This window comes from Centrocercus urophasianus, unplaced genomic scaffold, assembly GCF_019232065.1.
Source record: "Centrocercus urophasianus isolate 14NV4802_14NV808 unplaced genomic scaffold, USGS_Curo_1.0 seq_15, whole genome shotgun sequence".
NCBI lineage: Eukaryota > Metazoa > Chordata > Aves > Galliformes > Phasianidae > Centrocercus > Centrocercus urophasianus.
The window spans coordinates 37,447,339-37,460,021 of record NW_024884697.1 but is presented as its reverse complement, the minus strand read 5'-3'; the positions used below and the strand labels follow the sequence as shown (position 1 = coordinate 37,460,021).

General features: G+C 38.8%; 1 protein-coding gene across 2 annotated transcripts in view; it reads right to left on the bottom strand.

The window, feature by feature from the left end:
- The window catches only part of SYT1 (synaptotagmin 1), a 258,525-nt gene that overhangs the window by 87,113 nt on the left and 158,729 nt on the right, over positions 1-12,683 (bottom strand). For both annotated transcript variants that reach the window (XM_042815939.1, XM_042815940.1), the window contains exon 4: positions 103-287. In XM_042815939.1, coding sequence (XP_042671873.1) covers positions 103-287 — 185 coding nt within the window. The remainder of the gene's footprint in view (positions 1-102; positions 288-12,683) is intronic.

Sequence of the window (12,683 nt, the reverse complement as noted above, 5' to 3'; positions counted from 1 at the left end):
AGCAACTATCAAGGCAACGAGCACAACATTTTTTTGTTAGACAGATCAGGCAGAATTCTGCAAACATAACTCAAGAGTTGAAGAAAAGGAGAGGTACTTTACCTGGTCTTTCATGGTTTTCCCTAAATCTTTAACATCTTTCATGTTAATAGCATTCTTCCCTCCCTTCTCCTTCCCCTTCTTCTTGTTCTTCTTTTTGAACAAGCATTTCTTACAGAGACAAAAGCAGCAGGTAAGGATTAATAGGACTGCAACTATGGCTATGGCTATTAAGGCCCAAGGTGGCACTGGAAGAGAAAAAGAAACAAAAAAGAGAAGGTGGTAAAGGTGTTAGTAGGGTTAAATTTAGAAACAAGCACAGTTCTCTTACAGCTAAATCTTTTGCAAAGAAAATGCCTTGCAGAAATGCCTGAAATTCTTTCTAAAACACTATCATCTTTTGTATATTTTCCCCAACTGAGCGTTTGCACACACAATGCCAATATCTATCTGTTTACATGACTGGTGACACATACCAAATTAACTTGCAGCTATTCCGAAAAAATCAGCCGTCTGAAAACAGCATACGATACGTTCGGCATACTTAGGCAGTAGTTTGCTTTCTTTAATCATCTCCACAACCCACCTGGCATTGTGGCTGAATTGGGCAGAACTGGCCAGGAATTTCCTGTTTTCAGAATGGCATCAGATCCAACAGATGAACTTCTTCTCTGCCTGCTGCTGTATAGACTCCGCACAAGAAAGTGCAGGTCAAGGTCAACAGTAAACACTAAGGACATGCTACTGGCCAATCCAAGGGCATGTGTGCTATTAGTCATCATACTCTAATATTAGCAGAGTTGCAGTACATAGCTAGATTTTCACCCGTATTTTGCTGTCAAGAAAAGCATTTGTTCAATTTATTCATTCTTTCCAGGAATCAGAACACAACTGAATTATGAATAAACAATACAGAACACTTACTGTAATAAAATGGTCTTGTTAAAGATCAGAATATTGGAAAAAAGGAGTTAAGATGACACTCAAACACTCCAGGAGGGAACTATGTTCGTACAGCTCAGTTTTAATGACCACAGATCCCAACACTGAACCAGAACACTTGATACTTTAAATATTTTAAACTGTCATTTTCTAAAATCTCTAAATGCACTCAGGTCTGTAAGTTACTCTGAGTGAGTTACCAAGAGGTCTCTCATACGATACAGAACAAAACTGACAAGTGAATCAAATTTGACATGTTGACGTCAGTGAATCACAGAAGGGAATGGGCAGTATAAATAGAGAAAATTAATTGCTTAAAGGAGCTAAGCAGAGTGTGAAGCACGGTCACAGGAAATTCGACTACAAATTATCAGTTCAGAAAGAGGATAAAGCACCTAAACTTTCCTTACTCTATGTTTAATGACTTTAATTCCTAACTTTCGTTCGAAAGTCCTTGGTGACAGATACAAAAATAATGTAGAAAAATGTTAAACAGTAAATTTTGTAATACATTTTGAGTCTCCAAATGTTCATTATACGCAGCTGCTATAAAAGAGAAGCTATACCATATGTAGAACAAATGAGAACTGATTACTAAACAAATGAATGTTAAAAGATAAAGTGAACAGATTAACAGCTGTTTATGTGATGTATTTTATGGAGTCAGCAGTAAGAAGTCTGCAATAAAAGTTGTATTAGATCTGCACTTATCACAACTTAAAATCTGTATTTCATGCATTACTGCTTTCATTTTTGCTTCATATCAGGTGCAACAGTAGCACTTCACAGCACACCTGACTTCCACAAAATTTTGTCTTTTCACTCAGCACTTGCAAATGTAAAATCATTGCCTTTCACAGGCAGTGTGCCCTTTTCAAATTCAAACTTCACTGGTGCACTTAAACTGCATTAAACACATAGCCTTTGAGATAGCATTTACAGAATGTTGTATTTTTTTACCTAAGCTAATTCTTAAAGAGTTATGTCAATAATGAAATGATCGATGTGCCTAAACCTATCAGCTATTTGTTTTGCTGCCTTGACAGGAATGCTCAAAGCACCACGTAAGGCAACACAGGGAGTATGGGATGGGTTCTGCTGGCAGGGTGGCATTGTAGGAGGAAAGAGAGGCGGAGCACATCACATGCAGCTAGGATGGGAGAACCAAGGAACTGAGGAGACAGGGAATGTGCGTAGGATATATAAATATGCAAGCTACAGATGAAAAAGCCTGTGTAGGTAGTGAATTCAGGTGCCTATGTGCTGTAGCTGTTGTGCAAAGCAGTATTCTGGCTCTGCTGCAGTGGTTCTCTGGAGGTTGGACAACGTAGGGTGCCTTGGGGAAAATTTCAAACACTTGCAGATACCTCACTTTTTTTTTTTTTTTTTTTAATAATGCATTGTCTGCTTCCATCTATTTGTAATTTAATTTCACCCAATAGCTCTTGTGATGCAATTAAATGATTGCCAAATTAATATCTGAGACACCAAGAATTATACAGAATCCCTCAAGGAAATTGTGCTCTATTTTTGTTACAGAAAGCATAAGAAATAAAGAATAAAAAATTGAGGAAGCTCAGAATCTGGGCATTTTCCAAAACATCTTCAACATTCAAGTCAGAAAAAACAAAATGGAATTGATTTTTTCCCCAGTGAAAGTGCACTGTCTCTGTCAAGGAGATGTCTCATCAGAACATTGCCACTGACAGAGATTGCCCAATCTAATATTGCTGGCAGTGGATACATGTGTTAGATATAAGAGAAGTGAAACATATTGTTATCACTAGCTTAGATTGTAGAAGTGATGGTTGTTGCTTTTCAAAAACATTATCTAAATTAATGTTAATCATTATTACATAGTTCAGGCACGATTTTCCAAAATTATTGTAGACTTGGAGGGTTTTCGTATTTGTTCCTCTCAACTCATGACATTGCCAAGAGGAGCCTGAATTCCAGAAAAAAGATATTTCTAAAAAGCAGTTTTGGACAGCCCAGAAGGAAATGACTAAAGTCACTCAAACTCTGGAAGTCTCAAAACTACAGTCTTTAATATTTTGGCATACCAACTGTGAATAACATACACAAAAACTTTATGGACAGTATATGAACTTATTATTAAGTGGCTCCCTTCAGAAATTCATAATGCTTAAATCTAGTTAGACTTCCCCACAGATACGATGTTCACGTAATTTCATTTTCCTAGTCATCAACAATAAGGATCTACAGTCTGAAGGCTACCTCCATCTATATTCAATCAGTTTGATTGGGTTCAGTAGTGTACTTTGAAACCTCAGGAGGACTTTGGACATGAGCCATTAAGCAAAAGGCCTCTGCAGCAGAAAAAAGGGTTTGGGTGACATAAAAAACACAGATCCTGACCAAGTGATAGAGAGGTATCAGAGAGCCAGAAGCTTCTTGTACAATTTGTCTTACCTAGTGCCAGCACAAGGGGGTGCTTTGGAACAAGCAATATTTAGGTAAGCCGTCAAGGAAATTCTATAGCTTTAAGTATAATTAATATGTGCATAAGCTTTCTGGTATTTCAGTGCTATTTTCTTTGTTCTGCTCCTGTGGTCTTAAAGACACTGTCATGAATCACTATGTGATTTGATGAACCTCCAAGGCTCATACAGACAGATCTATAGGAGATCTGCTGAGGTAGCATAGTTAGCAAGCGAAGTTTTTAATTAGTCTTATTGATCCAATCCAAACAGTGCACACTCAGAAATGCAGGAGTGGAGTAAAAGGAAAATGAAATGCATGGCTTTTCCCTGAGCAATATTAAGGCACGGGAAAGAATAAACTCTCCAGGATTGTGTTGATAATGGAGACATTTTTGGTACAAACACTGCACCCTTTACTCATGCTGAACATCAGTTAGAAATGGAAGCAGCTAAAGGAATTGTAAACTCTCTCTTTCTCTGTGCTATTTCCTACCATTATGGTCAGCCAGAGTTGAGTGCCTACTGTGGGCGATTTGATGTGTCTGTATCCATTTCACAAACATGGCAGCTGTGGTGCACTGATATTAATTACCATTTCAGTTTGGACTTAACAGTGTGCTGATGAGGTAGATCTTCTGACCATCCCTGACATATCATGCTTAGACTCTCAGTGTGCAAGTTCTGAGAGGGCATGGATGGAAGTAGTGGCAATATTTGCTCATAGAGCTACTCTTGTGCTTCAAACTGCACAGGGCACTCAGCCCATGGGAGCATACATAATCTGAACCAGTACCCTTACAAAGTTTGCAGTGTGGCACTGGGCCCTCAGGACAAAGTGCTTCACACCACAGATTTGGTTTTATTTCTTTGTACTAAATATAGCTTGTATCCCACCCTATCATTAAATCTTGTTCTACCAAGTATGCTAAATGTAAAGGAAAATATGTATTACCGAGTTACTCCATTTAAGAGCTACAAATGGAGCCCTTTATATAAACATATCCTTACTTAGCCTTACACAAAATGCTTGGAGAGATACAGGTCTTGGGTCTAAAACTGACATTCCTGTCAGACGATCTAAAATTATCAAATGCCTCAGAGGACATTTTGCTCCCAAGGAAAGGCAGTAAGAGGGAAGTCACAAAACGTGTAACAGCATCAAAGTGCTGTAGTCTGTAAAAGAGAATAAAATCCTTCATCCCGATAATATTTCTCCTTTTCTGCGTGTGATGTCAGAGGAAACCTCATTAGCTTGAAAAAGAATCCAAAGAGAAGGAAGGTCAAGAAAGAACTAAAGAGAGAAAGCTGAATTAAAAAGCAAAGACTTCCATACCAAGGAAGCTATCTAATGACAACTCCCAGTTAAGCAATTAACAGCCCCATTTAAACTGTGACAGCAAAGGACTATCAGATGGTGACAGATTCTATATTATAGTACAAAGAAGGCTCATGATATGTTGCAATTGATAAATATTAATAACCTATGTTTCAGGGGGAGCATTATACTTAACAGGAAGATGCAACTGTCACATAGTTGTATGTGAAGCGCTACATATTAAGCTAAATCTCTGGTCACCTAAGCATGAGAGTAGTGGCACTTTTCATTTATTGAACTGCAGCTTTATTGTAGCTTTTTGCATTTACAGCTTCCATTCAGAAAGCAAAAATAATATATAGCCATATTCTTTCTCTATAGCAACTTCCAAGGGGCAACATTCTGGGAATCCATTCAACTTTCATTAGAAATTACTTTAAAAAAAAAGAACATGTACTAAGAGCAAGGACCCAGTGGATGCCACTATTCACAGCAGAAGAAATGTAATGGTGATCAATGTAAAGAAAAGGAAAAACTGATACATAATAGAATTACTTGTAAAGGAGGCAGAGAAAAACTGCAAATATGTGCTTAAATATACTGGTGATTAAATGCTAACCTTCAGGCTTACACAGCTATATATTTTCCCCAAACACTCTTATAAGTGAAACCTTGCTTTAACAGCCTGTTTGCAGAACACTGTTTTCACATTCTTACATTTATCTCAGATTTTTTATGTGTTTGAGTTAATGGCTTTGACCTATTACTAAGAGGAACCTTTACCAAGCTTTCAGTTAAAAATAAAATGCTCTCATGCTGTATTGTCCCTCCTCTACTTCTTGAGCAATGTCCTCTTGCCATGAATACTTTACGGAAGTTACTGAGGCTTTAACTGAGCTAAGAGATGTATATTTTGACAGTGAAAGTCCCCCACATGAAAATAGTCTGTGAAACTACACTGATTACATGGTCTTCACTCATTGAATATACTCCTGCCTATATCTTGTTTGCTAGATATCCTCACGTGAAGTTATGCCAACATCACATAGTTGAGCATTCATGTCTTTGCAAATAAACTGATATTGAATTTAGCAGAAATCCTAGATTTTGCTACAAAGAATCCTAGATTCTTTTAGCTGAAGAGCTTGATCCACTCCAGAACCTGATGAATATCCCAGGGTTGGAAGTCAAAATGCTTTAAATGACCAAAATATTTACCTGGAAGTGAACTACATCCACTATGAGAATTTCCGAGTCTACTATATTTATTATTGTTAGTATTAATTCACCTTTTATGGCACATGGAAGCTGCAGTTTATGGTAAAACCATCTACCCAGCACAGCAGAATTATCTCTATCTCTGTTGCTCTCCCTCTCTCTCTCTCAACTATGCATTCTGCTCCTTTTCTCCCTCAGGTCCTTACTGCTCAGTCTCAGCAGCTCCTTTCCCCTCAGCTCCTGAAATATATGGCTGAAAAGGCAAGAGTAAAGGAGTCTCCAGGTGAGACTGGACAGTGTGGCAGTGAAGCTGCTGAGATGTCTCCTTGACAGAAGTACTTCAGAGAGATCAGCAGGCCTTTCAAGCTCAAGTGTCAGGTTTCATTTGAATTAATACTAAACCAAAAATATATCCTCTGTGAATCAGCTCATCCACTCTTGAACTCAAAATTAAACAGAATACAGACAAAAGAGAGTTAAAAACAAAATTCCCCTCTTCTGGTTGTGTTGCTTCTAGTATGGGCTGCTCTCTCAGTCTTGACTTCAGCTCAGCCACCATCAGCCGCAGTCCCTGGGAGCCACAATGCAGTGCAACCGGAACTCTCATCCTCCCACAGCTCCCAGCCCTCCCACCTGCTGCTGCCTCCCCCTTCCTTGGGCAAATTCAGCAGCTCCAGTATGTTCTACCCATCGACTTCTACAGAGGGGTGTCACTCCACTGCTTCCAGCATGTCTGTATCAGTTGGCATGCAGCAGCCCAAGGGAGAAACCAGCAGCCCAGTTCCCTGCTGCATAGCATGTCCCTTGCAGAGAGCCGCAGTGCTGGCCAGTTCAACAAATGTAGCACCTTTCCCTGTCCAACAGAACCACCAGGTCACTTACTACAGAAAATGGAGCAGAGAAAGGAAAAACTTGGGTGGAAAACGCCTTCTAATCAAGTGGATAATATTTTTAGATTGATGCTTCCTATCAGTTTATTGTATCTACTGCCATACAGCTTTTAAAATAAAATAAATGAATTTAGGCTCTAGATAATTGCCAGAGAAAGCACCGGACACAGTCAGCAGCTGGCGAAGATGAAGCAAGCTGGAGCCTCAAACTGGATCTGGAAGCCAGACAGGTTTGCTGAAGGCTTTCCAAAAACAGTGTATGTATCAACAGCAGTTGAGTCCAAATACTTTCCTGAGAAGGCACAAAACAACTCATGAAGCTAATATTCAACACTGACAAACAAATCTGCAGAAGCCTGAGATGCTTTCCATCATGTGGACAATGGCAATTTGTAATTAAAGAGCATTTCACTTTTCCCATGACACATACTGCATGTTTTACTCTGATGATAGTTTAAAGGAAGAATACAACAGAAAGTCATGAAACTGCCTTTGACTTCAAAATGGAGTTTGAAAATGGACAAAATACTCCATATCAATCTTAGGACTCAGAAATCAAGAGTCAAAAGCAATTAAACTGATGGGAAAAAAACAAAACAAAACAATTATGCCTATGTATATTTGATTTTCTTACCTGGTTTCATTCACTGTTTGCTATGAACTGTTTTTGTTCTATTTCACTTCTCAGTTTCTAAGTTGGGAATATATTTTTGTCATATTTTGTATATTTTCAAGGCTTTCTCTGCAAATATGAGGACCAGATCGAATTTCACTTTCTGAAAAGAGGAATTGCATTCCTCACCTGAACTAGTATTCACCATATATGTTAAATGCTACAACTTTTAAAATTAGACCAAAAAATCTATTGCCAACGAAGAAAAAGCTGATTTGGCACATTTTGTTATGAAATATTCTGCAGATACAAAATTCTTTAAAAAAGGGACTGATTTATGATTTCTAACAAGATTAAATTATAGAAACGATCTTGTCTTTATGCCAGTGTTCTGTTAACATAAACGTAACATGGGATGCTACTGCATGAAGGTTTCTTGGAATCACTGAATATCCCAAGTTGGAAGCGACCCAGAGGAATCATCCTGTCCAACCCGTGGCTCCTCACATATCCTTCTGATATTGTGGCATCCAAACTGCACCCAGCGCTGGATGTGAGGCTGCACAGTGCAGAACAGGATAACCTCCCCCCCCCCTCACCCTGCTGGCAGCTCTGGGCCTGAAGCACCCCAGGGTACAGTTGGCCCTTTTGGCTGCCAGGACACGCTGCTGACTTATTCAACCTGCTGCCAATCAGAACCCACAGACCTCTTTCTGCAGGGCTGCTCTCCAGCCTGTACCATTAGGGCACCTCTTCCACTTTGCTTCTTCCTAAGCCAGAGTATTTGCAGGCTTTCTGCCCTGCTGTTTCATACAGAACTTGTGGGTGTGGAAGAATGGCCAGCAGGGTGGTTCTGTGCTCTAGGCTTGCAGGGTGTCTGGGTCCTTTTCACTTTCGAGCTGTAGCATAAACTCAGAGACTCAAGTTCTCATTATGTGCTACTTCAATAACAGTTTTTTGTATCTCATTTAAAGCTTTAATGACAATAGCTTTTCTTTCTGATTCCTGCCATTTTATTATCCAGACAGCAATACTGTGCCCATACACTCAAAGCATAAAGTAAGGGATGGTAAATGGTAAACAGATTTTACTCATTTCTCATCTATACCAAAGTGATGAATTTACCATTGAAAGAATCCTTCTGTTCTCTAGATTTGTTGCCAGATCAGATTTTCATTTGTCTCCTTACTGAAATTTCTTAGTGAACTTTACTACCTCTCTAAAAAAAGACCAAATGTCAAAATGCAAAGTATTTCTAACTTGTGAATAATCAACCTCTTTCTATTTATAAAAAGTATGACACCATTTCCCTTAGGATACGATCTTTTGCCTCTACCCTCTACACAGCTCAGTAGAGTTGTATTATTGACTTTGAACAGATACTAAGCAGGTTTATATATTTGCTTTTATTAACTCCTTAAACAGGCCTGGGGTTAATCTGTTTTTTACTCTCTGATTTACAAGACCAAAACAGGTTAAAGACTCATCTATAGCAGAGAGGGTGGGTAGTTCGTTTCTATATATGTGTGTATATATATATATATATATATGTATACATACATATACATATATATGTATATGTATATATATATGAATGCATAGATACGTGCATATAGTTATATATATGTATTGTATTTGCCATTAAATTATTCAAGAAGCATGCATTCTGCAGTTAACAATCATGGAAACAGTCCTTTTCTAAAACTGATTAATATTTTCAGATATATGACTGAATCTTCACTGTCGTTTTTCTTCTTTTTAATCATTTCAACAGGAATGCATTTGCATACTTAAGCATGACAAGTAGTGAGAAAGGCTAATTTCTAATAAGTTTGGGAACTTTTTCATACCTTCAATGTCTGGAACGATTAAAAAAATTAATTTCATACCAGTAATAGTGAAAAATCAATTATAAAAACAATCAAGAAGCAAACAAAAGCCAATCTCCTTCTTCCAGTCAGATTTGTTTTAAATACTTTTTTTGGGGGGGAATGTTAGGTCAACTGTGGTATATAGGCAGCAATAATAGCGAATAATAGTGAAAAACCATGTACTTTTTTCTGTGATAGGAATGTACCTGTAAAAGCATATTCCTTTTTCTGGGCAATAGTGTATGCCTAATGAAATCAACTGCCAGCATTTCTCGATCTGTTACTTAAAATATACAGATATAACTTTGAACAAGATTATTTAATTAAATATTATCATTATTAATAGACACTCATTTGTGTGTGGGTAGTGCCCAAAGGCACTGACTCAGAAGAAATGCCTCACCAGATTAGATACTGCACACAGCTGAAATAAAATGACAGACTGACCTGAGAGGCTTTGCACTGTTAAGTCCCAAGTCTTTGGCGACATATGTAGGCATCTCGGTCCTACCAATTGCTCACAGGGCCAGACCCTTACTCATACATCAGCCTAGCAGCATGTACCCGGCTGGTACGCTACCACATTCAGTCCGCCCAAGCACATCACCCAGCACATTGTTGTGTGCGGCCTTTTCTAATAAAATCTTTTTTCACCTCACAAGATCCTCCAAGGATCATGTTCACTTCTGACACGAATGCCCTCTTTCTGGAGGACACTCAGCTGGCCAGCTTGGCAGCTTCATAGCATGCCACTGGCCAAGGTTACAGCCAAGACTAAGCCCTGAGAATAAGAATGAAAAACTGAGGCCTTCTTTGGCAGAATCCTTCAAAATAAGTGCTCAAGTGAGCTGCATTCTTGAAGCAATAGCAGTCAGAACCAGACAACCCAGCTTTCGACCGTGGCCCTTTCTGGTCTTCCAGATCAAGCCTGAAATCAAAACAGAAATTGTTCCCCAGGCTCTCAGGCAACTATGAAAACAGTTGGCAGAGGGCAGCTTGTAATATGAATGCCCCAAGCAAAATTACAGTACATCAATAATGCCACAGCATCTAGGCTGTGACCTCCACTCTTTCCCAGAAGGCATTTCTAGCACGTGAGTTCCTGAGGCACCTCAGGAGTTGGCTCACATTCAAACACGTGCTATTCCATACGTGGGTTGACTGTTGATCCGGGTGGGGTACGTGTGCCTGATCTCTCCATAGAAACAAGTGGTGAAGGGTATGTAGGGGATTCCTGACAGGCACTTCTGTCACTGGTGAGGCATTGCATTCAGCTCAACAAAGAGCAGAGAGCAAACCAGCCACACTGCAGAAGTCTTGGGAATGGTATAGCAGTGGTGACACAGTGTTGTGTGACTGAGAGTGTGAGTAGTCTGCCAAAAAGCCTGAAGGTCTAAGTCGATCCCAACTTTCCTCACACATGCTTCCTGGAATGTTTTCATAACTCTATTAGCCCAGCATTGTTCATCAGGATATTTGTACCAGCTTTGCCTATCAAGAGGGAGATAGTCTCAACAGTGCAGTCACCTCAAGCCTTGAGATGAAAAGAGCGAGCCATTGCCACTGCGCACCTGACCCGTGCCACAATAAGCACAGCAAAAGATAACTCTGCTCAGTCCTCCTTGGCTGAGCAAACTTCCCAAGAAAACACCACTGACGTGAATCTGCACAACAGCTGTTGCATAAGCCTGTTCTACTAGCACATGGCTGTCAATACGAGGATATGTATCGTAAGATATTAGAAAGATAAAGTTTGGTGGAATTCATGTTATTATACTGCTAATACAAAAAAAAAAATTAATTGCATTATTTATTGTATAACCCAAGTATATTAGGCAAAATGTTGTTTTCACCTGTTATTTAAAAAAAAATTGACCTTTCTTTTTTTACATGTTCAGTTTTATTTCAAAAGACTGAAGAAAAGAATCTAAATATAGTTTGTGCCCTTGCCAAGTATTTCAACCTCCTTTATTCTTCAAGAAGCTATCAAGGCTGCAAACCATATATTGGGAATGGCTTTCATAGGGAGAAATCTATTTTCAAGATACGGTTAAGGTTAATAGCTATGTTGTTCTTTTTCAGAAGCTCATTTAGCAGCACTATTATGATGAGGATGATGATGATTGATTACTGACTTCTGCCTTTTTGCACAAAAAAGCACCATTCCTGATTGGCTAACTAGAAATGCAGTAATGGTCATTAACTTTGTTGCAGGAACTACTGCCAAAGTGATAAATAGATTTGGTTTACATTAGCTACCAGCCTAAAAGCATCATTTGACCTCATTAATATCTCTAATCAAATCTGGAACTATGCTCCCTAAGAAGGAAGACTGTCCTTTTTAGAATAGCAACTCAGAGCGTTTTTTTTCTGGTTCCTGTAAATACAGAAGTTGAAATTTTGTTACACCGAGGTAAGGCCAATGCTATACATTCATTTTGCTCTTTTTTTTTCAGACTGGACAATTCAAAACTGCTTTTAGCAGGCATTAAAAGCTACCCACGTCTCTCCTTTTTGCCAGGCTGAGGGAAGCTGCATTTCTTGGAAAATACTCACTTTGCTGAAGGAAACAAGAACATGGTTTTTGTTTGTACGTGTTTGGAATTCCGTGGTTAGCATGTTGAGATCTGCATCAAAATCGTATGGTTGGTGTATGGATTTAGTCCTTCAGATCAGTGAAGGAAAAAGCTGCAGACTACATTTTGATCTCTTAATCCAGACTTCCTTCATACTATCTGCAAATTGTTTCCTGTATTCTTCATCTTTACTTCTGCGAGGTACACTCATCACTCTTGCTGTGCTTCTCACTTTGCAATCTAGAAATGTTAGAACTTATTAATTTAGCAAGCCTGGAATGTTTTCTCACATGTTGTGCTTTGGTCTTCTGCTAATTAGCCTGAATAATTAATTCATGCAAGCTCTAGTCAGCCCCTGTATTCAGCTTGGCCATGACTGTGTGTTACAGCTGCAAACCAAAGCTGACAGTTTTGGAGATGATGTGAATCTGAAAGGAGGACTGTTTTCTAAGCACACATGCCATCTTGAGAGACAGCACACAATGTTCCCATCCAGTGTAGATGAAAGCAGGCAGTTTGCCCGATGTTTACTTTGTCCTGTTAATATTGTGAGCTATCAGCAAAAGCAACTACTATCAGTTTGTCTTTTAAGATAGCAAGTCTCCCTAAAATATCTGTTTGAGTACCTTTATCTGTTTTGTTTTTTTTTTCTTTTTAAACTGGACATAAAATAGAGGTGAGATATGATACTGCAAGCTTTGGCATAGAGCAGGAACCATAAAAAGATGACCCTCTTCATCAGTTTCTGTATTCTATTTGGTGATTGTTCCTTATT